At 48.4% G+C, this 26237-nt stretch overlaps 1 protein-coding gene across 1 annotated transcript; it reads right to left on the bottom strand.

The window, feature by feature from the left end:
• Positions 1–8352: 8352 nt before the first annotated feature.
• NPHS1 (NPHS1 adhesion molecule, nephrin) lies at positions 8353–25416 on the bottom strand (the record flags this gene model as incomplete). The annotated part of the gene is made up of 29 exons (XM_082677800.1): positions 8353–8484; positions 10532–10638; positions 10735–10828; positions 10985–11060; positions 11167–11191; positions 11332–11451; positions 13147–13203; positions 14806–14987; positions 15071–15182; positions 16554–16705; positions 16801–16957; positions 17053–17224; positions 18191–18312; positions 18819–18959; positions 19050–19190; positions 19607–19779; positions 19929–20058; positions 20284–20470; positions 21662–21786; positions 21889–22033; positions 22300–22457; positions 22642–22813; positions 22901–23028; positions 23212–23315; positions 23701–23782; positions 24431–24559; positions 24756–24878; positions 24955–25170; positions 25278–25416. 29 exons carry the CDS (start codon positions 25414–25416, stop codon positions 8353–8355), a joined length of 3801 nt encoding a protein of 1266 aa, XP_082533926.1.
• Between the last annotated feature and the right edge of the window lie 821 nt (positions 25417–26237).

The following is a 26237-nucleotide window of genomic DNA, read 5'->3' as shown; positions in this document are numbered from 1 at the left end:
ATTCCACATGTAAGTGATATCATATGGTACTTGTCTTTCTTTTTCTGACTTATTTCACTCAGTATGATAATCTCTAGGTCCATCCACGTTGCTGCAAATGGCATGATTTCATTCTTTTTTATGACTGAGTAGTATTCCATTGTATATATGTATCCATTCATCTGTTGATGGACATCTAAGTTGTTTCCATGTGGATAAGATCAACTTCTTGAGTCAGTGCTGATCCATCAAGAAGTAGAGGAGGCCACAAGAATCACTCCCTCAAAAAAGTCATGATCTGACAGGGGATAGAGTAGGGGGCAGCTGGGAGAGGTAGAGTTGCTCTAACGGCGGTTACTGACAGCGGCGCTGCTTACCAAGGTGCCGTGGTGTTGCACTCATCGCTCCAGTAGAGGCGGTGCCAAGATCTTCCCCTCCCTCATGAGAGGTTCTCATGACAAAATTAGTTATCCAGGTGTGTTTGATGTTTTCCAAGGATGTTTATGCTGGAGGGTAGGCAGGCAGGCCCTGATTGCTCTTTAATTAAGTTACAAGGAGATATATAGCAGTGGGAAAACTCAGTTCTGGATGGGAAAGGCACCTTAGTGGGATTTGGAGAAGATATTTTTTATTTCTCAGCTGGCAGATCTTACTTTTTGCCCCCCTTGCTTGTTCTTAAGGAGATAGAACCAGGACTTCCCTGGTGGAACAGTGGTTAAGACTCCACACTCCCAATGCACGGGTCCCGGGTTTGATCCCTGCTCAGGGAACTAGATCTCACATGCATGCTGCAACTGAGAGTTCACACGTCACAGCTAAGGAGCCCACGTGCCACAACTAAGGAGCCAGTGAGCCACAACTAAGGAGATAGAACCAAGCAGCAGCAGGTGAACTGCTTGCATTTAGGGATCTCAAAGGTTAATGGTGATAGAGGGAGATTATTGAAGGGAGAACGAATTTGCTCCTTTCTCAAATTAGGCATAGGTGAGCCACACTTACACTGAACTAGTGATGTGTGTGGTTGTATCAATTTCCCGTAGTAGGAGGAAACTAGCCTGCTCCCTGACCTCTGACAATGTGTTAACCAATCGAAGAATTTAGTTCTTCTCCCAGGGTAGAGTTGTGGGGGGTGAACTGGGGCGTGGTGATGAGATTATTATCAGTCTGATGTTGATATTTACAAATGTGAAAATTACAGACTGTCCCAGGATGGGGCCATCCAAGACTAGGGGTGAGTTCTTTAGGGTTATCGAGTAAGAGGGATGAGAAATGGGAAATCTCATCAGTAGTTAACTTTGAGGTCTGTCCTAAAAGAGAAGATAAATCACTCTAAAATAATGATGTTCCAGCCTGGTAATATATGAAAAAATAAAATCACCAAGCACACAAGAAAGTAAGCCACCATGAGGGTTAGCAGAAGCAACTGCTCCAGTTAACAACTGTTGCAAAATAAACTACCCCTAATATTGGTAGCTTTTAAAAATAGCGATAATTTATTTTGCTTACAATTTCTCAATTTGGGCAGGGCTCAGTTCCGTTGTTTGTTTCTGTTCCATGTAGTATGAGCAGGGTTGGCTCAACTTGGGGCTGGAGGATGCACTTTCAAGATACTGTACTCACGTGCCTGACAACTTGGTGCTGGCTGTTGGCTGGAGATTCGGTCAGGTCTGTGGGCTGGGGGCCTCAGTTCCTCTCCACAGGATGCTTGGATTTCTTTGCAGCATGGTGGTGGAGTTCTTAGAGTGAGCATCCTGAAGGAATCAGGGAGGAGTTGTACTGCCTTTTATGACCTAGCTTTGGAAATCACAATGTCACTTCTGCCATAGTCATAAACTTGCCCTGTGTCAAGTCATATTGTAAAGAGCAAATCTTGTTTTGGCCATCTTTGGAAAAATACAATATAACACAACAACAAACAAAAGATTCAGACCTGCAAGAATTTCAGATATTAGAATTGTCAAAATCAGACTACAGACTAGCCCTTTGTAAAATTTTTAAAGAAATAAAATATACAATCACAAATGTAAGCAAGCAACAAGAGAGTATCAGGAATGAAAAAAGTGGATTTGAAAAATAAAAGATGAAACTTTTAGAGATTAAAAATATAACAGATATAATTCCCACAATAAAAATTAAAACAGTGGATTAGACATAGCTGAAGACAGAACTTTTGAACTGAAAGATTTATCAGAGGAAATTACATAGCACAAAGAGACAAAGAGATGGATATATGAAAGAGAGATTAAGATACATCAAATATCTAATAAAAGACCAAAAAGCAGAAAATAGAACGGAGGAACAGCAATCTTTGGAGAAATGATGGCTGAGAATTTTCCAGAACTGATGAAAAACATGAATCCACAGTTCCAAGAAGCAAGTATATCCTAAACAAGATAAATAAAAATAAATTCATGCCTAAATACATCAAAGCGAAATTGCACAACATTGAAGACAACCATTCTTATTGAATAAAATGGGTGGGCATACCAGGTCGAGATCACAGACGATTTAAAGACAAGGAGGTAAAGCATTTCTTCTTAACTACCTGAAACACAGAACTAGGATTGGTAGAAAGTGAAGTTGAAAATGACAGTGCGGTGGGGGGCAGAGGCTAGGTGGGGAACCTTGAGGTCCTGGCAGAACAGGCAGAACACAGCAAGCTGCTCAACTGTAGCTAGGGAAGGTTCTTGAATGAAGTTCCCAGATGGTCCTTCTGTGGGTGACCACCCACTTCCTGCTGAGCGTAAAAGGGGCTTTAATATTAGCTCAGAGGCAGGGCAGTGTTCTAAGGGGGAGAACAACTGCGGGGGTCAGAGTCCTCTCCTTAGTTCTGACTGGGTCACCTGATGACCCGTAAGCCAATCACTGGGCTTAGAAAATAAGACACTCTGGTTGGTCAGTTCCCAGGGCTATCCCTATTCGTGGAGCCCCAGGTAGAGTGGGCTACATACGAAGCACAAAGCATATCTGAAGTAGGAGACCAGGCACCGATGCTTCCCGAGAGGAGACTGCAGGTCACCAGGAAAAGGGTGAATGAACTCTGGATGACAGAACAACTGAGCTCATGAGTAATTCTGATGGTTCCGGAAGAGAATGCATAAAAAGAACTTAGAAAAGGGGTTGGCGTGTGGAAACAGCTAATAAATGCTGTCTGTCCGTTGTTGCATTTCAGCTATTTAGTGGCTTCGTATCACCCATAGGATAAAGTACAAACGCCATAAGATGACCTTCGTGATATATCTTTGCCCATCTCGCCAGCCTCAATTCCTATCTCTCCCTGCCTTGACAGTTATTCTCCAGCGACAGTTTTAAGAAAATCCCTCCGCACGCTGTGCTCCTGCGGTCCCCTATGTCTTGATGCCCTGCACAGCTACTTAGCCTTTAATATTGGGGCTCAGTGACCACTTAACATGCAGAAGACACTCCCACCACCACCACCAAGTTACTATCTCCAGCACAGACCCATCCCCTGAGCTCCCAATACACAACAAATCTGGTAGATTGGTTCTTCCCAAAAGGGGCGGTACCGCCCCCTGGTGGGAGTTTTGGAAATTTGCGCAAACGTTTTTGGTTGCCGCGTTGACGGAGGGCGCTACAGACATTTTTTTTTTTAACATCTTTATTGGAGTATAATTGCTTTACAATGGTGTGTTAGTTTCTGCTTTATAACAAAGTGAATCAGTTATACATATACATATGTTTCCATATCTCTTCCCTCTTGCGTCTCCCTCCCTCCCACCCTCCAGACATTTAAGAGGCCAGCGTCAAGGCATGCTGCTGGATATTGCGTCCGCGTCCTGAACGACTTGAAAACATCGTTAAAGGCATTCATATGGGTAAAAAGATAAGTTTATAATTATCTTAAATTAATATAAATACGCATGCATGAAAAATTTTGGTATGGTTTAAAATATACGAACTTTTTTTCTGAAATGAAACTATACAGTAAATAGAGTGACAATTATAATTTATTTGTTCAGAACGGTACCAAGCGTTGTTAACCATATCAGAAAATTATAATTCCAACCATAATGCCAGCTATGAGATATAATGTAAAAAATTTAATGATATATAACACACACAAAGAAATGTACCCATATCACAAATATTGTGTGATAAATTTTCAAAAAATGACAACACCTGTGTAACTAGCACCCAGGTCAAGGAGCAACATTATCAGTCTCGTAAAAACCCTCCTTGTGTCCCTTTCCAATCACTGTCTCGCTCTCCCCCAAAGGTAACCACTCTTGCCACAAATCAGTTTTGACTGTTTTTAACTTTAAAGAGATGAAATCATACAGTATGTTCTCTTTCGGGTCTGACTTTTAATTCAACACTGTCCATGTTGTTGCTCTAGATAGTCTTCATTTCCCTTATGATCTCCTTTTCTTAACCCAGCTTGAGCCAACCCGATTTGATCTGTCTGAAATTTGGAATAAAGGCACTACATTTCAGAGTCAGGCAAGGGTGTGGTGCTCTAGAACTGGAGCAGTCAATTCCTGGACAAGCAATAATTATGGACAAAGAGGGAAGCTCGGTATCTACAAGGAGAGAATGGAGGAAATCTGCTGAGGGATGTAGACAAAAGACGATGGGACCAATGAAAGATAAAAAGAACTGGATAGGGCTTCCCTGCTGGCGCAGTGGTTGGGAGTCCGCCTGCCAATGCAGGGAACACGGGTTCGTGCCCCGGTCCGGGAGGATCCCACATGCCGCGGAGCGGCTGGGCCCGTGAGCCATGGCCGCTGAGCCTGCGCGTCCGGAATCTGCGCGTCCGGAGCCTGCGCGTCCAGAGCCTGTGCTCCGCAGCGGGAGAGGCAGCAGCGGTGAGAGGCTCGCATACCACACACACACAAAAAAGAACTGGATAGATTTGCACAACCCATGAGACCCAGTTGTACTTCCGATTCTTTTCTTCTATGACATTGTCATGCACCTTTACAATGCACTTTTTAAAATCAACTTTTATTTTGATGTGATATCAGGCCTCCAGAAAAGTTCTAAGAAGGACACAAAGCATTTCAATACAGTTCACCCTCATTCCCCAAATGTCAACATTTTACCTTTGTTTTATCCTTTTCTACCTCTCTGTATAAACACACATTATTTTTCTCAGTTATTTGAGAGTAAATTGAAGACATGATAACCTTTTACCCTAAACGATTAAGTGCACACTTCCTAAGAACAAGGCATTCTCTTACCCAACCATAGTGTAATAGAATTAACATTGACACAATATTGTTATCTAATCTACAATTCTTTCTCAGTTTTGTCAGTTGTCCCCATAATACCCTTTATGGAAAATATGTGTTGCCTTCAGTTGCCATGTCTCTTTAGTCTCCTTTAAGCTGGAACAATTCAGTCTTCTTTTGTGTTGTATGACCCTGACATATATGAAGATTACAGGACAGCTGTTTTGTGGAATATCCTTCAATTTCAATATGTCTCCCTCATGATTAGGTTCAGGTTATGCACTTTAGTCAGGAATATCATTGACATACTGTTGTACCTTCAATATTTCATATCAGCAGGCCCATGATGTCAATCTCTTACATGCCTGGTAATGTTAACTTTGATCATTTGGTAATTACTATTTTTCCCTTAGTAAGTAATAAAGTAAATGCCTTTTAGCTCTACTAATTTGAGTGAGTTTCTTCCCCTTGGAAATTATTCATTTCTGTATCAGTTTACTAAAGACCCCATTCAAACTGGCTTAAGGGAGAGGGTAATTTATGGTTGCAACTAACTAACTGAAGATGCCATTCAGATTTACCTAAGGGAAAAGGGGAATGTATAGTCCAGGAGTGGCTCTGACTTTGGGTATAGCTGGATCCAGGGGCTTAGCATAATTAGGAACTTGTCTTATTCAATGATATCTATATAAATTAAGAGGGACTCGATTCTGGGCAGACAGAAGCAATAGATATCTGTTACATTGATTCAGACAGTAGCAAAGAGGAAGTAAAAAGTGCATGAAGAGACCCAACCACAGCCTGGGGGTTCCTTTGGTGAGCCTTACCCAAGTGGTTTATGTGGTTCTGAGCAACCCAGGACCTGGATTATCCACATATTTTGTTCCCTGGCCATAATGATTGGTTCAGGGATGGACGTAAGACCCAAGCTGGGCTGACGAAAGACAGCCCCAAGACCTTCCAGAACTATTGGCAAAAGATGTACTCTGGCTCCTGAGCTTCTGGAATGCCAGCCTAGAACGGCAAGTGCTCATCTTTGTCCCCAAATGAAGGCTCTACCTGAGAATGAAGTCAACACAGAGAACAGCAAAGCCAAGAGATACAGAGAGATAGACCCCTCATAGTTTTGTTTCAATAAATTCACCTTTTCTCCTTAGCCAAAGTGGAAACAGAATGTTGTATGTTTCTCCTCCTTCTCCTTCTCCTCCTCCTCCTCCTCCTCCTTCTCCTTCTTCCTCTCCTCCTCCTCCTCCTTCTCCTCCTCCTCCTTCTCCTCCTCCTCCTCCTCCTCCTCCTTCTCCTTCTTCTCCTCCTCCTCCTTCTCCACCTCCTCCTCCTTCTCTTCCTTCTTCTTCTCCTCTCTCTTTTTTTTTGGGGTGGGTGGGTGGGTGTGGGCCGCCCTGCTTGGCTTGTGGGATCTTAGTTCTCTGACTAGGGATTGAACGTGCGCCCTCAGCAGTGAAAGTGCAGAGTCCTAACCACTGGGCAGCCAGGGAATACCCTGTAGTTTTCTTCTTTGAACAGGAAAAATATACAATTAGAAAAATTCTATTCTTAGGAATGGAGTATTTTTTTAATTAAAGGGAAATCAGTTGGACTCCAATGTATTTGTGTATTCAAGTGCTGTGGTATAAAAACTTATTTTAGCCTATGCTGATAAAAAATAATATGTGGACAAACATTTGTGGGTTTTTAAAAACTATTTATTTATTTATTTGGCTGTGCCAGGTCTTAGTTGCGGCACGTGCGATCTTCGTTGCGGCATGCGAACTCTTAGTTGTGGCCTGTGGGATCTAGTTCCCTGACCAGGGATCGAACCCAGGCCCCCTGCATTGGGAGCACAGAGTCTTAGCCACTGGACCACCAGGGAAGTCCCTGGACAAACATTTGAACTAAACAGTTTTGACAATATGATTAATAAAATAGAACTGGGGGCCTAAAGAAAGATTATTCCTAACTATACTCTGTTCTCCATGGAAATAGACAACTTCTCAGTTAACTTTTCCTGCTTTTCAATACAAAAAAATAAGAGACTAATAAGAACCTGCTGTATAAAAAAATTTAAAAATATAAGAATTCTCTTGCTGGGCTGCTTTATTATAGTGCCTTTTTAAAATAAATTTATTTATTTTATTATTTATTTATTATTTTTGGGTGTGTTGGGTCTTTGTTGCTGCGTGCGGGCTTCTCATTGCGGTGGCTTCTCTTGTTGTGGAGCACAGGCTCTAGGTGTGTGGGCTTCAGTAGTGTGGCTCGCGGGCTCTAGAGCGCGGGCTCAGTAGTTGTGGCGCACGGGCTTAGTTGCTCCGCGGCATGTGGGATCTTCCTGGACCAGGACTTGAACCCATGTCTCCTGCATTGGGGGGCGGATTCTCAACCACTGCGCCACCAGGGAAGCCCCTATGGTGCCTGTTTTTAAAGTCACTTTTGTTGAGGTGTAATTTATGTACCATAAAATGCAACCATCTTAAGTGTAGAGTTCAGTGAGTTTTGACAAATCTATACATTCATATAACTACCCCCACAATCATCATAAAGAACATTTCTATCACCCCCTCAAAAATTTCCTCATACCCTTTTTTTGTCAGTTCCTTCCCATGGTCTCAGGCAACCACTAATCTGGCTCTGTCACTGTAGCTTAGCTTTGCCTGTTCTAGAATTTCTATAAGCGAAATCACATAGCATGTATAATTTTGTGTCCAGCTTGTTTCAATAAAGGCTGTTTATTTTCTATAGAGTCTATTTATGTTTACATGTGTGTCATAGTTTATACATTGTGTTGTAGATAACTATGGAAAAGCATAAACCAAGCTATTTCAGATGTAGTTGAACTCAAAATGAACTGAGTTTTTAACATGTCTTTTCCCACTTCTGAAATGTTTACTTTAAAAAGCATAAAGACCCTCAGACTACCTTTTCATTATTGAGATGTCTTTTACAATTCACTGTGTCCCTATGGAGAACTCTAAATCCAACCCCAGGAGGAGGCTTGTTTATACTTTGACACCAGCTTGAACCATCTTCTGTCACTTACACACACCCCTCCACTTCCCTTTCTGAAAAAGTCCAGTCCCTTTGTGTCCAATGGAGATCACTTAACAAGCTCAGCCTAGGCTGGAATAAAAAGGACAGTTGGAATATTATGTCTTGCAGGTGTAGGAAAAGGGTGTTGAGAAGCCTCTCACACCAGCTGTCCCCTCAGCTCAAAGGGTAGAGCATCAGGTTCCATAGGGTCCAAATCTCCTGCCACCTGATCATAGATTCCTCTGGTATCTTCATACCTGTCTTCAGGCCAGTAGAGGTCACAGGAGCCCTGACAAGCAAAGGTGAAGTTAGAACCATAGAGAGATGCTCTGTGTGTCATCATTGCAGCTCTGGGGGATACAACCTCCTGCTCTACTTCATAGAAAAAAATGTTTTAGCTTCTAATTATGGGGGAAATTCCAACATAAACAAAGAGGAGAGTGATTATTATGTACCCCCGTGAGCCCATCACTTAGTTTCAACAATATCAACCTTTGGTCAATCTTTATTTATCTATATCTCTATCTTCTCATCCCCCACCCCACCCCCGACTGGATTATTTTTAAGCAAGTCCAAGATATCTTGTGATTTACTGTCAAAAAAGTAATTTAAATGTCAGACATGTGAAACTTTTAGTTAGCCCACGATATCAGATATGGGAATTGTGGAATGTGAGTCTTGATTCTGTCAGTCTTATGAAGGTCCAAGACATTCCCTCATCAAAATAGAAGAGATAAAAGACGATGTAGGGTGGTCGCTACTGGAGTTGTGCTGTCCCTAGATTTGGGAGAAAATGGTTCTTTTTGATCAGCAAACTTTAGAGCAGACTTGCCCACGGGCCAAATATGGCCCACTGTATTTTTTTATTGCCTAAGAATAGTTTTACATTTTTTAATTGCTGGGAAAATATCAAAAAAGAATGATACTTGCGACATGTGAAAATTACATTAATTTCAGTGCCCCAAAATGAAGTTTTATTGGAACTTAGCCACAATTGTTTGTTTATCTATTGTCTATTGCTGTTTTTATGGCAGAGTGAGTCGTTTCTAGAAAGACACTGTATCCTGCAAAGCCCCAAATATTTGCTATCTGGCCCTTTTCGGAAAGTGTGCAGACTGCATCTGTGCTACAGAGGGCTCGTGTGGTTCAGCACCATGGACAGCATCGCGCACTTTTATTTCCACCTTTGTGGGGAGAACAGTTCCCCGTCTGGACAAAGTTGCAGAGGGAAATCTTTGGCCCACTGTAGCCAGAGCATTCGTCAAGGCCACACAGAAAGTAGGGGTTCTGCCCCACCTCCCTTACTGTGAGGCAGTAGGTGGGGCTTAGTTTGTGGCCAAGGTCCCTGTCGGCTGCTTTTGCCTGCCCAGCCACGATCTTCATTTCCCTCTGTGCTCTCCAACCCTCTTCCACTCTCAGCCCAGTGGATTGAACGGGGCTGGCCCCTACTCCCTGATGCCATGGGTGGGCACTGATTCAGACTTGTCCAATTAGCATATTCTACTCCCCACTTCAGTGGTTCAGCAATGAGTATGAGCAAAACTAAACCAATGAGCGTCTGCGTTGGGGCTTTGGAGCTACCGAAAAAGAGGCATTCCCTTTATTTGAAGGTTTCTAATCTAATAGGATACAAACCTGAATTTGTTAGGGACATCTTTAGAGAGGAAATTCTGGGTGGGCCTGAAGACATTTCTATCCCTTGACTTTTCCATTGAGTAGGCCAAAAAATTATTTCTCTATATCTCTCTGCTTAACCAGTATAGTGGAGACGGCTAATTATCCAACCAAATCCAAACCTTCCTCCTTCCACAGTAACAGAATTGTAGTAGGGGATATAGCTGCCGATAGGCTGCATTTCTCGGACTCTTTTGCAGTTAGATGTGACCATGTCCATATTCTCACCAGTGGAATAAAAGCAGAATGCTTTTATGGGCCTGTATAATGGGCCTTTTATGGACCTGTATAATGCCTTTATGGGCCCGTTTCTGGGCCTGTACCATGAGTCAGGGTTGTGCCTCTCCCATGCTCTCTTTTTCCCTTTCCCATCAGTTGAAACCCCCAGGGAACTGTCTCATCCATGTAAAATTGGTCAACTTACTAGAGGACAGCAGAGGAAAACAACAGAAAGAACTTGGGTTCCAGAATAATTACATGCAGCAGGGCCACTCACCTCTGACTGCTATGTGAGAAAGAAATAGACTGTCTCGTTTAGGCCACTGGATTATAGCCAAGGCCTCTTTGCTACAGCAGCTGGCTTACCCTAATTAATACAAGCAGTAGGAGGTGGGTTTCTAGCACTGGCCAAGAAATATTTCTGCTGATACAAATCTCCTCACCATTGGTACTTCATCATAGAGGGGTCCCCAGGCCCCAGACGGGGCGTACAGTCTTTCCAGCTCATCATACACGTGCCCAGGAAAAGCCATATTCTCCTCCTTAAGACCTGTGACACCTGGAAGGGAGAGATGATCAGGACACCAGGTCCAGATGTCAGGGTTACTTATTGGCAGGGGGGGGTTCCACTGTGTTCACCACTCACCTCGGGGATAAGACACCTCCTCCAGCATGGGGGGAAGCTGGGGGCTGAAGTCCCTCATGGAGTGGTAATAAGGCTCTACATCTGTTGTGCTAACCTGTCAATGCCCCCCCCCAAAAAAACCAGATAAAGTCTTTTCCATCCTTTGACTCCATCATTCCTGGAAAGGGCAATGATTAACGTGAAGCTAACAGTGGAATTTTAGTCACTGTCAATTCCCTGTCAGGGGAGTGTCAGGACCACCCCCACTCACCATGGAGCTTCGAGTGTCACGGTCTCCAGTCCACTGGCTCTCCTCGTATTCATTCCTGACTCGGTCTTCCTCCGACCTTCCAGGATGGAGACATGGGGGCAGCTGGGTGTTGACCCTCTGACAGCTGTCTCCCTCAAACCTCCTCCCCAGAGGCTTCCTTACAGAAAAATATACCCACTTACCCTGCCTCTGTCTTCTCTGAGATGCCTGAGGGAAGTAGGGGAAAAAAGGGTCAGAAACATGGTCCTCGAGCCCACTTGGTCCTGGGATACCTTCAATATGCAGCCAACCCAGGGCTCCCATCACCCTTGGGCCTCCGTCCCGGCAGGGGAAAGGTCCCTCCTCACCCTCAGCAAGACGCTTCAGTCTCCGCTGCCAGAGGAATCCCCCGACACAGGAGGCGTTAGAAAGCAGCAGAAGACCCCCAACAGCAAACAGCACAGGCAGCAGGGGCAGCTTTGAGGGTCCTGTGGGGACAATTGGTTTTAGACTTCAATTGGGGTTCTCTGGAAAAGCCTGTCCCTGACCAAGCAAAGTCCTCCTCCTAGGTCAGGAAAGCAGATGGGCAGGGGTTTCCACATCCACTCCTTTTGCCACCCCAGAGAAGGTGGCTCCTTTCTCAAATCAGGCTATTAGCAGTGGGTCCTACCTTTGCCCAAGCCACTTGTATGGACTCAAGCAGGAACTTCAGCTCTTTAGCTGGGCATTCAAGACCTTCTATGATCTGGCCTCTTTCCATGTCCCCACTCTTGTTCACCAACTACTGACCCTCCAGCCACACAAAACTAACAGCTGGCTGTTTCCAGAATCACTGAGACAAACCCACACTTCTAAGCTTTCGAATAGTCAAGTGTCTGTCTTTAAATGTCCTTTCATCTCAAGCAAACTTCTCTTCTCCCTTCAAACTCCATCTTGAATGACTTCCTCTTTGCACAAACTTCCATCCCAGACAATATCAGAATCCTCTGCTATATCCCTGAGGACAGGACTAAGTCCCTCTCAGCAGACATCTGCTTAGCACTCATTTCCCCAACTTCTGCTAACAGGACTCATTTTCCTTTGACGGTGGTTCTCCCTGCTCTCCTCAGTCTGGATGGCTCCCCAGGACTCCGTGGAGGACACGTGGCCTGACCTGGCCAATAAGAGCACCCATCCCTCTTCCCACGGTGATCAGTTCAGAGACTGGCATTTAACCTAAGGTGGATTTTTGCAAGAACATCTAGGACACTCTTCTGCTAGCTGCTAAGAAGTGAAATAAAAGCTGAAGGTGTGGGAGGATTTCTTTGCCTTCTTAAGAGACGAATCCGAGAAGGAAGTCATCCGAGTTGAAGGCAAAGTTGAGAGAGTGAGGAACTGATCCTTGGTGAAAATTTTGAGCACCTGAATCCAGGCACACTAAGAGGTTTCAACTTCATGAGCCAAGCCATTCTTTCTATTGTCAACGACAGCTGAATTTCTGTCACTTGCAATCTTCTCAGACTCTAAAGGGGATTATTTGCAAAATGATCATAATGGTCTCCCTATATGCGTACCCTTGAGATTTTTCCCTTCCACACTGACTCTGGATTGAGCCATGTCACTTGCTTCAGCCAATGAGACAGAATCAGAAGCTTGAAGAGTGCCTGTAAGTTGGAACTTGCCCTCTCCTGCTGCTCTTGGGATTCCAGTGACCACCTCCATGGGAACAAGGCAAGGAGACGCATGTGGCCCACTTACCTCCATTGTCCCAACCAAGAGCCAGATCGTCAGACGTGCGAGGAGGGGCCCCTCTAGACCAACCAGTCCCAGCAGAGCTGCTACATGACTACAGCCCAGACCAGAACTGTTCAGCCACTCATAGAGTCACAAGAAATAATGTTTGTTGCTGTAAGTGTGCATATTTGGAGTAGTTTGTTACGCGGCAAAAGCCAGCTGACACAGGCTCTGCACAGGGCATGGAATCAGCTAGTTTTTCATTTTGCTTTGTTTTTCAGAATTAAACTGAATTAGGAAGAGAGAAAATTTATCACATCCAGGTAAGAGGAAGAGCTAAGGATATGAGTGAGGGCCTACAGGGCAGAGCTAAGTCTTAAAGGGCTGTGGCCACAAGGAAGAGGAGGTGGGGTTAGAGACCAGAACGTTTTTTCCGGGAGAGAGAGCGTGTTTGGGGATTGAGGACTTGCCTGCGGGCTGCTCTGTGGGCCGCTGGTAGTCAGGTTCTCCAGAAGGTTGGTCTAGACCTGGGAGGTGAATATAGAGAGTGCAAATTAACACCATTAATCTGAGACTAGCCTTAAGTATTTCTCAGCCTCCTATTAAGCTTTGCAACCCATTTTGAGACTCATGGGAACTAATTTATGACTTCTTAGGAATATTTCAAAGAGAACTGGAAACTGCTGATGATAATGACAATACTATTAATAGCCATGCTAATGCTAATAATAAAAATAATAATAATAAATTATTGATGAGTGCTTTATGGTGTGGAAGGTTCTTTTAACCTGAATTGTCAATTTTGGGGGTTAATCAAAAAAGATGCTGGGTTCTCAGGATGCCTTAATAGAGGTATAAGTTCTAGAGCAAGGGAGGTAAGTATAGTACTACTTTATGCTTTAGTGCTTAAAGGGAAAACTGGAATGGAGGTGGGGGGAAGGGGAGGGAAGATTGTAGGGATGGGAAAGAGTCCTTACTTCCAGGAGGAAAAAGGCTGCTCTGTCAGGAAGGGAAAGACAGAGAAAGGGAGCTTTCATGGGGCAAAGTAAACAGAAGGTGAGCAGGGGGCATTTCGTGAAATTAGCATCTACATAGCACTTACTTTGTACAGGGGCCTGTTCTAAGAGTTTTAGATATATTTTATTTAATCCTCACAACTGTCTAAGATAGACCTTATTTTCAGAAGCTGAGATACAGAGGCTGGAGATACACCTTATCTTTAGAGCCTGAGGCTCAAAGATTATACTGAGTCTTAAGTGACTTGCCTAAGGTCTCACATCTAAGAAGTTGCAGAGCTGGGACTTGAACCCAGGTTTGTCTGAACCAGGCTCTGTGTGATTAGCCACTACACTTGTAGTGTCTACCAGAGTCAAAATGTTCTCAGTCATATAAGAATTTATCCGTGTCATCAAGTTGCTGAGTTTATTGACATAAAATTGTTTGTAATACTTCCTAATGTCCTTTAATGTCTGTAGGATCAGTGGTAATGTCCCCCTTTTCATTCCTGATATTGGGTAAGTGGTGTCTTCTCTCTTTTTTGCCTTGATTAGCTTTATAAACATTACTGATCTTTTCAACAAATCAGCTTTTGGTTTCATTGATTTTTCTTTATTGTCTTTTGATTTTCTAGTTCATCAATTTCTGCTCTTTATTATTTCCTTCCTTCTGTCTACTTTGGATTTGGATTTAATTTGTCTTTGTTTTTCTAGTTTCTTAAGATGGAAACTTAGAGAGACAATTTGAAGTCTTTTTAAAAAAAATCTAATATGAGCACTTAATGCTATAAATTTCTTGCTAAGCACTGCTTTAGCTGCACCCCACAATTTTCATGTTTTCATTTTAATTCAATTCAAATTCTCTTATAATTTCCCTTGTGTCATCAATCACATTCCAACAGTAGAGTCTAGTGGCAAAAACTAGTCTTTGGAGTTCATCTGCCTGAGTTTAAATCTGAGTTGAACTACTTCTCTGTAGTTCCTTTCACCTGTGTGAACTTTGACAGTTTGTTTAACCTCTCTGGGTCTCAGTTTCTCCATCTGCAAAAAGGGAATAATAGTACTGACTTCACTATACCACCCTATAAGTTCTCTGAGGAATTTTGCAACCTGCCCAAGAATGTCCCTTCCCACCTGGAGTGGTGACTGAGATCTGGGACCCTTTGTCAGCTATTCCACTGTCGCCCAGGGCATTGCTGGCCAGCAACCAGACCCTGTATCGTGTAGAAGGCTGCAGCCCAGTCAGTGTGAAGGCGGTGGCCTGGGGTGGTAGGACATTCACGTAGAGAAACCCTGGAGTCCCCAGAGCCTCATACCTGCATGAAAGGGAGGGCAGTCATTCAGGGAGGTGCCCCAGTCCTATTGGCTACCACCCCTTCCTGCCATGACAGGGACCCACCTGACTTGGAAACTTTGTGGCAAGCCCCCATCAAAGCCAGGCTTCCACTCCAGCCCCACCGAGTATGGGGTCACGCTCACGACCTTCAATCCCAATGGCGGATCAGGGCGGCCTTTGAGGTAAGGGATGGGGGACATAGTCAGAGGATACAGAGGGATTCTGAAAGATTCCTTCCAGATTCCTTAAGCATGATTTTAAATATACAGTCGATTCTCATTATTCATGGTGGTCATGTTCTCTAAAATCACTGTGAACCCTCAGCGAGCAAATACCAAACCATTGCTTCTAGGGGAAATGCAGGCTTAGATTCCCACGAGCCTCTAGTCACATTTTCATCAACCAATTAATACATGATCTTGTATTATGCATGTTTCTGCTTAAAGACATCTTATTTAATATATCTTGTTGATTCATTACCATTGAACTCACAGCCAGTGGTGCTATAACTCACACCTGAACGAAGCTTATCCAACACAAGTATTTTCTCCAAATGGTGCACCACAGACTTCTTGAGCTTAGGAACACCAGACAGCACTTTAGTGCTGTGCTTGGGGGCCATTTTATTTAGCAAAATCACTAACAAAAAGGACGAAGGTGCAAACTATGAGAGCTGTAAGAAAGCAGAGTGTTGTCTTGCTCCACCGCAGCTGAGAATGTACTCATTGGGTGACTCAAAGTTTTCACCCGCTCTGTACAGTCCCCTGAATGTCTGAGAGAGCAGCATGAGTATTGATTTGAGGGTTATGAATAAATTTTAGCAGGCAAATGTGCAAATACAGGCTCCACAAATAAGGAGGATTGACTGTATAATATATGTTTCTTGTAGTGGATTTTTGTGCCTATCTCATATCCATTCCCCTCATTTCTTCTGGTTACAGAACCCTGAATATCCATTGGAGAACCACTCGCCCACGTTCTCGGGCCACGTGCTTCTGACAGAAGTGACTCCACTCCTTGTAGGATGGACATGTGACTAGGCCTAGCCAACAGGAGCAACAATCAGATCAGGTTGTCTTCCCCTCACCACCTGATTGGATCAGGCATGGGCTGGGAGCCAAGTGGAACCAATGGATCTTAATTCTAGTACTTTCACACCACTGTTAGGAAGCCTTACTTTACTGTAAAGCTTCTCATAGTGGTTGTTAGATGTCTAACAGACATCTCACAATAAGGCCAACACAGAGATAAGCGGTCCTGAGAGGTGGGGAGTTCTTGATGACGGCTGAACCTAGATCCAGCAACTCCCAAAAATCTACTTTTCAGTTACTTGGGCCAATAAGAACCCCCCTCCATTTTTTCCTTTGTGTGGGTTTCCCTAAAAATCCAGTCTCCATTGGGATTTCGGGGCAGGCAAAAACTCCATCCTCGTTCCTAAACACTTCTCAGGTTTCAGGAACACTGCCATTCTGAGAGCAACCAGAGACTTGGGGATTGACCTAGGGGAGCACCCTCCCAACACCCTCAGAGCCCCCTCCCACCATACTGATGCTGACGAGTTGAATATCGGTGTGGTCCGAGCCGAGGGGGTTGGTGGCTGTGCACGTGAAGAGGGCATAGTCCTGGGCTGCGGACACGTTGGCAATGGTCAGGAGACTGCTGTGGACACCACTCTGGTGGTATGTGTGCTCTGTGTACCTGGAGAGGAGGTGTGGCAGGGGCTCAGGGAGGGTGATTGGGGCTGGGGGATCAAAGTTAGGGTTGGACTGTTACCTGGCTAGGCCTGGGCTCACCTGGGATCCTGGAGATCCAGAGGGACCCCATTTTTGGTCCAAGTGAAGACGATATTGGGGACACCTCGGGCACGACAGTGGAGGGTGGCAGAACTAGTGCTGTCTCCAGCTGCAGCCACTTTAGTTAGAGGAGAGGGATGCTCCACGTGGGGGGCAACTAGAGGGGTTGGAGGTCAACATGAGGTGTATGGAAGGACATGATATGTGGATTTAGTGGCAGGCGTTGAAGTTAGGGTTTTGGTTGTTACTCACATCTAACAACAAGACGGACCAGCCCTCTGGCTGGAGGTGCCACCCCATTGTCCACAATGCACTGGTAAGCACCAGCCTGGGTCAACTTGGCATGGTGAATCCGAAGACGCCCTGTGGACCCCTTTGATATCTTCTCCATGTCATCCAGGCTCTGGTCCTCCTCCTCTTCTCCCTGGAGGCACAAGACTCAGGAGATGGTCCCCAAGTCTGGCCCCAGCTCCATTATCCTCCAAACTGGGTCCCCTCTGTAGCCTCATTCTCCCAGCCACAATCACCCTTTCCAGCAAAGAAAAAATTTCTGCTGTCATCCACCCATGCACCCATCCATCCATTTATCCAACCATTCATGCATGGATCCATCCATTCATCCATCAATCCATCCAACCACTCACCCAACCATTTATTCAACCATTCATGCTTGGAAACATCTACCCACCCATCCATCCATCCATGTATTTAACCATCCTATCCATCAACCTCCCATTCCATCCATTCATCCATTCACCCATTCATTCATCCAACCATCTGTCTTCCTTCTACCTGTCCATTCACCCTTCCATCTCTCAACCCATCCACCCCATCTATTTCCTCATAGACACACACACCAATAAATACATGCATCTCTTCATCAATGCATCTAGCTACCTATTTATCTATCTCTCCATCTCTCCATTGACTTGTGCGCTCACCCATCCGTCCATCCATCCATTTACCCATTATCTTTCCACAGACATCTTTTCCACTGATGGTGTATCTATCCATCCATCTACTCTCTAGTCTAATCTACTCATTTCTCTCATTCAATCATCTAACTGCCCATTTATTGATCCATTTATCCAGTCATTCACTTGTTCATTTGTCCATCTGTTCTTCCATCCAGTCATTCATCCATCCACTTATTCATCCACCCATCTACCTATCCATCCATATATCCACCCACCTGCCCACCCACTCACCTGGTTATCTATTTACTCATCCACCCATCCATCTGCCATTCAACAGTTATTTCTTGGAGCATGCCCAGACAAGTACATAGTTATAGAAGGTCATGTAGACGTGACCCCTCCTCCCAAGGAACTCACAGTCAAGAAATCACATCCCCCCAGGCCCCTCCATTTACCAAAGGTTTGATCCTCACCAGCCTCTCCCAGTTGAACATCTCAGGAAGGATGGGATTGGCATCAACAGTGCAGACTATGTCCACAGAGCCCCCAATATTCACTTCAGTGGGATCTTGGAGAGCTCGGATGATGGGAGCATCTAGGGAAGGGAGGAGCTTGGGGAAGGCACTTGGGCCCAGACAGGCCATGGTGGAAGAGGGCCCCAGGTGGGTGAGGCGTCTTAGAGGTGCCCAAGAAAGTCATGGGTGGGATAAAGTCTGCCTTTAGAGTAAAGTTCTCAAGGTTAACGAGGTTGTCCCCACCCTCTACTATACGACCGTAGTGACAAGAGTAGGTGTGGTGGACTTCCAGAATTGTGTGGCAGTGGGGCTTCCACAGTGGGCTTGGCTTCCTGATGGGAGTAGGTGGGCAGAGATTCTACATAGGGTCTCTCTAGTGGGCAGATTTCCCGAAGTGGACGTGGCTCCATCACAGTGGGGGCTCCCAGAGTGGGAGGCTTCCAGGATGGGTGAAAATCCCTGGGTGGGTGGGGCTTCCACAATGAGGAGACTCCACAGTGGGCAAGATTCCCTGGGTGGGTGTGGTTTCCATGGTGGGCGGGGCTCCCAAAGCTCCCTAGTTGCCTAGGGTGACGAGGGGGCTCACAGTGTACGTCCAGCCTCACGAGAGCTTCAGCGGTGCCCTCTGAGTTCTGGCAGTGCAGCTGGTAGAGGCCATCGTCAGCGCGGGTCACGTTCCATAGCTGCAGAGCTCCACCAGACAGGATACGATGCCGGGGGCCGCCAGCTGGGGGAAATAAAGGTTGAGGGGCTTGCCAGACCCTCCCGTCCCGGAGTCCCGGAGACCTGCGCTCCTCTTCATTCCCCTTCCCTGTACCTGGGCTGAGGCGGTAGCCGCGGAAGGTCCAGTTGAAGGCCTCCGGGGCGGGGTTGGCAGACACGGACACGGGTAGCAGTGCCTCGCCCTGCTCCACCGCGGTCACCATAAGCACCTGCTCACCCAGGAACTCTGGAGGGTCTGCGGAGGAGGCGCCGCTGGGAGTCAAGATTGTTAAGGTTCGGATCCGGGGAGGATTTGAGATCAGGTGCAGGCATGAAATGTTCAAGTCGAGATCATGACTAGATTTTAAGGTTGTGGACAAGGTAGCAATTAAGTTCAGAGCTGAGATGGGGGTTAGGTTCAGGAGAAGCCAGAGTCAGCTTTAAGGATGGAAAGAGCGTTCGGGATGGGGGTGATGGTCAGGGGTAAGGATAGAGGACAAAAGGCAGGATGGGGGTTGGGCAGGATAGGAGCTGGTGCAGGGTCGGGTGTGAGGATAAAGGTCAGGAAAGTTTCAAAGTTTAGGATGGAAGTCAAAGACAGTATCAAGATGAAGACCCACGTAGTATAGGGTCAGGAGGGAATCAAGAGGGATGCCACGCCTGCGTACATACACAGCACGTTGAGGCGGTAGAACGCGCTCACGGTTTCCCGTAGCTCGGTGCTGTGGGCACGGCAGGTCACGCGGTGGCCGTGGTCGCGGGATGACATTCTCAGAAGGACGCTCCTAGCGGCAGCGGAGCCTTTGAATGGAGCACTCCGGGGCGTGGCGGCCACACCCTCCAGCCTGTGGACCGGGCAGGGAGTAGGACCAGAGCCAGAGTCTGGGTACTGCGCAGGGTACTGGACAGAACGGCAAGTAGGGCAGGGGCGGGATTCTGACTGTCAAGGAGCGTGGCCAGAACCAGGGAGCGATGGGGCCACTCGCACTCTCACCTCTCCCCCTCCTTGTCCCACGACAAGTTGACCGGAGGGTTGCTGCTAACGCTGACGCACGTCAAGTTTAAGGCATCCCCGGGGCGCAGCGCCGACGCGTTGGCCAGGATCGTCACGTTAGTTGGGGGGACTTCGAGAACCGGTGGGAGGAGCGAGGCTCAGAGGTGAGGAGGGGGCCCGGCCTGCTTCCGCCCGGCAGTGACCCTGGCCCCGCCCAGCCCCGAGCGCGCCGGGGCTCTGCGGCATCCACCCCTCCCCCAGCCGGCCCCCATCCCCAAGCCAGCAGCCACGACTCCGGCTCAGTTCCCCGCCGCGGCCCAGCCCTCGCCCCCAGCCCGGCCGTGCGCCCCCTCACACTGCACCACAAGCTGCGTGGACGCGCTGAGCTGGCCGGCTTTGCACGTGAACTTGGCCTGGTTGTCCGACGGACCGGTGATCAGTACCAGTTCTCGGGAGAAGGTGCTCCCGGACTTCTCCAGACTTCCCAGCTGCACCCGCCGTGGCTCCTGCGGTGGCCGCGGCTCGGTCACTGTGCGCGAGTCCTGAGGGCCGAGAATGACTGGGGGACCGCGGGTAGCCCTGCCATTCCCCGCGAGACGCCCCACTGGGTTGGCTGCCAGCCCAGATAAAGCTTTTGTGTGATGAGGAAAAGGCGCCCCCTTCCGTGGGCACCAGCTAGGGTAGAGGAATGGGGACTGGAACTGAGCACATCCTACCGGAATCTCTCCCGCCGACTGGGCCCCCGGAGCCCCGAGATTTTGCTGTCTGATTCCGCCTCCAGTCCCACGCCTCACCACCCCCGCCCCCCCACCTCTGCTCTCTGGATGCCCTCGGCCGACCCTCAGCCCCACTCCTCAAAATTCATTCCAGCTATGTTTACCAGACACCCTACACCAGGAAACTCCCTTGGAATTCCCAAACCTTTCCCAGAATTCCTTCACTTTTGCCTATCCGTAGTTCTTTTGCTTAAACTCCCCACCTTCCTCAAAGATTTCCTTTGATCTTTCCCTTAATTCCATTGGCTGGTTGCAAATTTCTGAATCCTTCCCCAATATTCTCTTATTATCCTAATCTTTTACTAGAATCCTTTGCATTGTCCCAATTCGTGGTATTTCTCCAAAACTCCATCCAATTAAATGGAATTCAATTTTGTTCCTATAATGCCTAGTCTCTCCCCCAGAATTTCCACTAGATTCCTAATTTCCCAAGAGTCTCCCAGAATTCTGCCAGAATTTTAAAATTTTAATGGAATTTCATTTTATTACCCCCAAGTCCCAAGAATTCAATTTAATATTAATGGATTTTTCAAATGTGCTGGAGAATTACTAGTCTTTCTCCCCAAATGTCTAGGCTTTGCCCACCATTGTCTTTGTTTCTGGAATTCTTAGTCGTTCCCTAAAATTCCTGCCATTTCACCTGAATTCCAAGATTTCACCAGAATTTCCTTTAATTTTAATGAAATTAATTGCCTTTTCTCTAGAATTCCCAATCTGGATCCAGAATTCTTTCTTTTATTCTAGAATTCTCACTGTTTTCCCAGAATTTCCTCACTTTTTCTAAGGTCGCATTTAATTCTCATGGCGTTTGTCTTTTCCAATTCCCTGCCGAAACTCAAAATCTCCAGTATTTTTCAAGAAATTCAGGTTTCCCAAGATTTCCCAAGAGGAGGAGGGAAGGGGCTTCATCTTTCCCCCACATTCCCGGCCACCCCACAACCCTTGCTTGGCACCAACCTTGTACCAGGTGAGGGAAGGGTCTGGATTGCCTCCAATGGCCAAACATACCAGCCTCACCCGGGTCCCAGCCCGGAGACGCTGCCCCTCTGGGGGGCCCTCAATCCATAGCTTCTGGGCAGGATCTGTGGGGAGAGCCAGGAAGAGTGGATTTTCTCTCCCGGCTGGGGCCTGAGGGTGGGGGTCTCTAAGGCATGGGGCGCCCCCAGGTGACGGTGGAGGCTCACATTTCACATTCAAGGCGAGTGACTTCTTGAAGGTCTCCTTGGTGAAGGCCTCACTAAAGGCCTCACATGTGAGGGTCAGACCATTGTCCTCCCGTCGCGCCAGGAATGTCAGGTTAGACATGGAGATGTGGCCACCATGCAGGCCCTGGCAGGGAGCAAGCTTCAGACTGGGGGAGTAGGGCACCCCCATCCATGGTACCAGTGACTTGGGTCTACCCCAGACCCCAGCAGGGACACATGAATCATCTCCACCCTCTCCTCTGTTAGACCCAGGAGGCCCTGGGCCCCAGTCCATGCTTGCTCCCCAGGCACCAAAGCATCCAAGCTGCCAGACCCCTCCTCTCCCAGATCCAGGAGTTGTGCCCTCAGCTCCCTCCTCCCTCAGACCCAGGAGCCCGGCCCCCGCCTCACATCCATGACCGTCTCCTCTGTGGACAGCAGCTGCCGCCAGCCCAGCCACCATCGCAGTAGGACCCTTGGGCGACTGGACTTGGTGATGCAGGAGAGTGTCACGTTCTTGTTCTCAGACTGGGATGCAGATCCCAGGATGGTAATGGCACTGGGGGGAACTGCAGGGATGACGGACAGAGAGACACTGAGCTGGGCTGCACGGCTCACAGATGAGCCCGGACAGAGAGGAGACTGGGGACAGACGATGAGGTTTTTGGCATCAGACAGGCATGATCTGGGGGCACAGACAGATGGTTCTCTGGGGCACAGACTGACAGATGGGCAGCTGGCACCAGGACTCACAGGTGACCTGCAGCGTGACCCCGCGTTCCTGGATCCCTGTAGATACGCTGTTGTAGGCCTCGCAGCTGAGCCTTGCCCCATGGTCTTCCGGCCGCACGATCATCACTAACATACTGCGGGCCACTGCCTGAGTGTGCTCTGTGCCCCAGGCTGTGGACACTGGCTGGCCGTTCTGGAGACAGGGACAGGCCTGGCCAGCTCAGGGCCGGCTCCTGGCCCTCGCCCCTTCCCCCATCTCCAGACCTGCCTCTGCCCTCACCTTCAGCCACTGCAGTGTGGCTAGCGGATTCCCCCCTCGGGCCATGCACAGCAGCTCCAAGTTCTGCCCTGCCCTCGCGTGCCCCTCGTCCAGGCCTGGCCACTCAATGACAGGGGGTCCTGGGGGGACTGGGGAACAGCAGTCATGGGCCTGGGGACCCCATGCATTCCTTCCAGGCCCCACAACCTGCCTCTGAACCCCTATGTTTCCCCCTTGAGAGTCTGAGCCTTCCATAATCCCTGTGCTCCCCGGGCCCCCCAATTCCAGCTCCCCATTCTTAGTGCCAACAGTTGACTCAGTTCCCCACTTACACAGAACATTCATGGTGATTGAAGCCTTGATAGGGGTGTCCAAAGCTGGACTGGACCCCTCACAGACCAGTAACTGCCCATTATCCGAGCTCTGGGGTGTCACCCTGGGGTGGGAAGTTGGGGTTCTAAAGTCAGAGTCATCATCTGAAATTTGGGCAGTCAAGGTGAAGAGGTGGGCATGCCAGCTCCCCACACCTGGCCTAAGTCTCTATGATGATTTCCTTTAGGATTTAGATAGAGTTCCATGGAAGAGATTTCAGGGTCAACAGCGAGAACTGGGGTCGCAGAGGCCCACACCTGGCCAAAACCTTTGTACTTGATCCTCTGGAACTGGGATTCCATGAAGAAGTTTTAGAGTGTCAGGGTGAAGAATTGGGTCCCGGATGTTCCTACCTGACCCAAGTTTCCATGCTTGAATCCCTAGGATATGGGGTTTTCATGGAGAAATTTGGGGATCCGTCTGCGGGGAGGGCACCCCAATTTCCATACCTGGCTGTGGCCTCTGTGGTGAAGAGTTTCTCCTGGGATCCCTCATTCACATTAGCAGAGATGTCAGAAATTGTTTGTCCACCTTAGGGTAACAAGAAGGCTGAAGGGGTACCAGGTTTCCCCCAAGGTAGATCCTGGGGAGCATGGCCTGGAATTCCTCAGGGTGGACATACAACCCCTCCCTCCTGGTTCCGGAGGAAAAACACTATATCCATTCCCTCCACACATTCTAGCCTCCCTGAATCCTGGAGTCCTCACTCAGGGCTGAGTCCTGGCCTGGGCCTCTCCCCTCCTCTCCTTTTTTTTTTTTTTGGGTACGCCACCTGGCTTGCAGGGACCTTAGTTCCCTAACCAGAGATCAAAGCCGTGCCCCCTGCAGTGGAAGTGCGGAGTCCTAACCACTGGACCGCCAGGGAAGGCCCTCTCCCCTCCCCTCCTTGCTGGGTTGTATTACCCACCCCCATCACCTCAGCTTCTCGTTACTGCACCAGAAGGACACCCGTACCTCTATCTGGAGCCTCGGCCTCTCCCCTGAGTCCCGGCCTAGCAGTCCTGTGAACTCCTTGGTACCTTTCCTGGATGTCCCCTCCCATCCACTGGGTCCCACAGTGGCCTCAGCATCTCCCCAGGCTTGTTCCTGCATCCCATCTCAGGAGAACCCTGGGCAGGGACACATCCCCTCCCCACTCCAGGGGCTTCCTGCTGCCCCCATCAGTTCACCCACACTCACTCAGGAGGAAGGTGATGTCAGGTGCTGGCTTTGCATCCCCAGACACACAGCTGACCAAGTACTCCTGCCCAGCTACCCACGTGACCGTGCTCCCTGCCTCGGGGGTCAGCTGAAGCACCTTGGGGGGCACTGGTGAGAAAGGGTCTGGGATAAGCCAGAAGGATATGAGGATTTGGGCTTCGTGTCTCATTGCTCAGGAAATGAGTTCTGCACCCTGGGTCTAAGGAAGGGGGTGGTGGGGAACTGGGGTCTTGGACTCCTGGACCCTGGAGCTGGCAAGGGTGGAAGTCCAGACTCATGGGTCCTGGAGGTCTCTCACCCGTACCCAGGATGGAGAGGATCACTCTGGGCGACACGAGCTCAGGACCTGTTTCTGAGCGGCTGACCTGGCACTCATACCCTGCGTCGTCGCTGAGGTCACATGCTTCAATGTGCAGGTGGAATTCACCTGCAGGGAGGACCCCAGATCAGGGCCGCGGTTAGCCTCTGCTGGTGGCTCAGAATCTCAGGCTCTTGTCTCTTACCTTTCGTAGGGTCCCCTTGCAGGCGATACCGCGGGAAACTGGGGATCCTAGGATCAGGGCCTAGGAGCAGCCCATCTTTGGCCCATTGGACTGTGCTGCCAGGGGCGCTGACCCCACACCACAGCTCAGCGGCAGCCCCCTCCACCACCGTCAAGTTTTCAGGCAGAGCCCAGAAGCCTCGCGGGGCTGAGGCAGGGACTGGCACCTGGGCCAGGCCTGGGGACACAGAGGTATCAGTAGGAGAGGGCGGAGGGTCTGCCTGGAGAATGTGGGTGGAAAATGAGGGCCACCTGGCTCTGGTCACCGGCCAGGATCCCACTCACCTGTCATCAGCAGCCCCAAGAGGAGCAGCGGTGTCCAGATGGGGAGCCTCAGAGCCAGCCCAGGTCCTCTGCCTGTGGCTCCCACAGGGACCACTGCCCGCCTCCTGCGTCTGCCTCTGTCTTTCTCTGGGTTTTCCATGTCTCCGTCTCTTACTTTTCTCTTTGTTTCTCTTTTTCTTCTTCTCCTTCTCTGTTTTTCTCTCCTCCCAGGAATCAGTCTCCCCTCCCCCACACTGTCTTTCTCTCTCCCTCTTCCTGCCCTAAGTCCCCTCTGATCTCCTTCCTGTATTCTCTCTATCGTGCTCTCCTGGTCTAAAGTTTCCTCTCTTTCTCTCTCTCTCTCTCTCTCAGTCTCTATCTCCTTCCCCGAAGTCAGTGTCTATTTCTCTTTCTTCTCCTGTGCCACTCCCACCCCTGGTCTCCTCTCACCACTCATAGCCCCTCAGGGAGGACCCACTGCTGAGTCGCGCAGGCCCTGGGAGCCCAGGAGAGCGAGGATGCGGTCAATGGCAGAGCTGGGTCCAGTTCTCAGTCGAATCTCGTCCTCACACTGTTACCTCCCCCAGGCACCCTCCTGCGTCTCCAGCTTCAGGCCTCTGCCCAAGAAGCTCCTTCCGGCACAGCTGGAGCAAGAAATCCCCTGTCAGCACATGCCAGGCACATTCCTCGGTGCCTCCCCAGCCCCCATGACCCCAAGGGCCTGGCTTGGGCCAGGGGTAAAGGAGGAGCAGCTCAGACCCAGGAGGTCCCAGCTCAGTATGGGGAGCTGAGAGCCGGACCCAGCGTGGGGGTAAGACTCTTCGGCTCTTCCTACCCTGGTACCTGACCTTCAAATCCCTTCCTTCTTTGAGTAGACATCCCCCTCTCAGTGACGTCAGGGGTCTCTGCTGAGGAGTGTGCAACAGTGTGTGAGAGGGACTGGGAGAGTGCCGATATCTGTGTGCACACATATGTGTGAAG

Source organism: Grampus griseus, assembly GCF_964374135.1.
Source record: "Grampus griseus genome assembly, chromosome: 19".
NCBI classification, from domain to species: Eukaryota; Metazoa; Chordata; class Mammalia; order Artiodactyla; family Delphinidae; genus Grampus; species Grampus griseus.
This window is presented reverse-complemented; position numbering and strand designations above follow the sequence as displayed.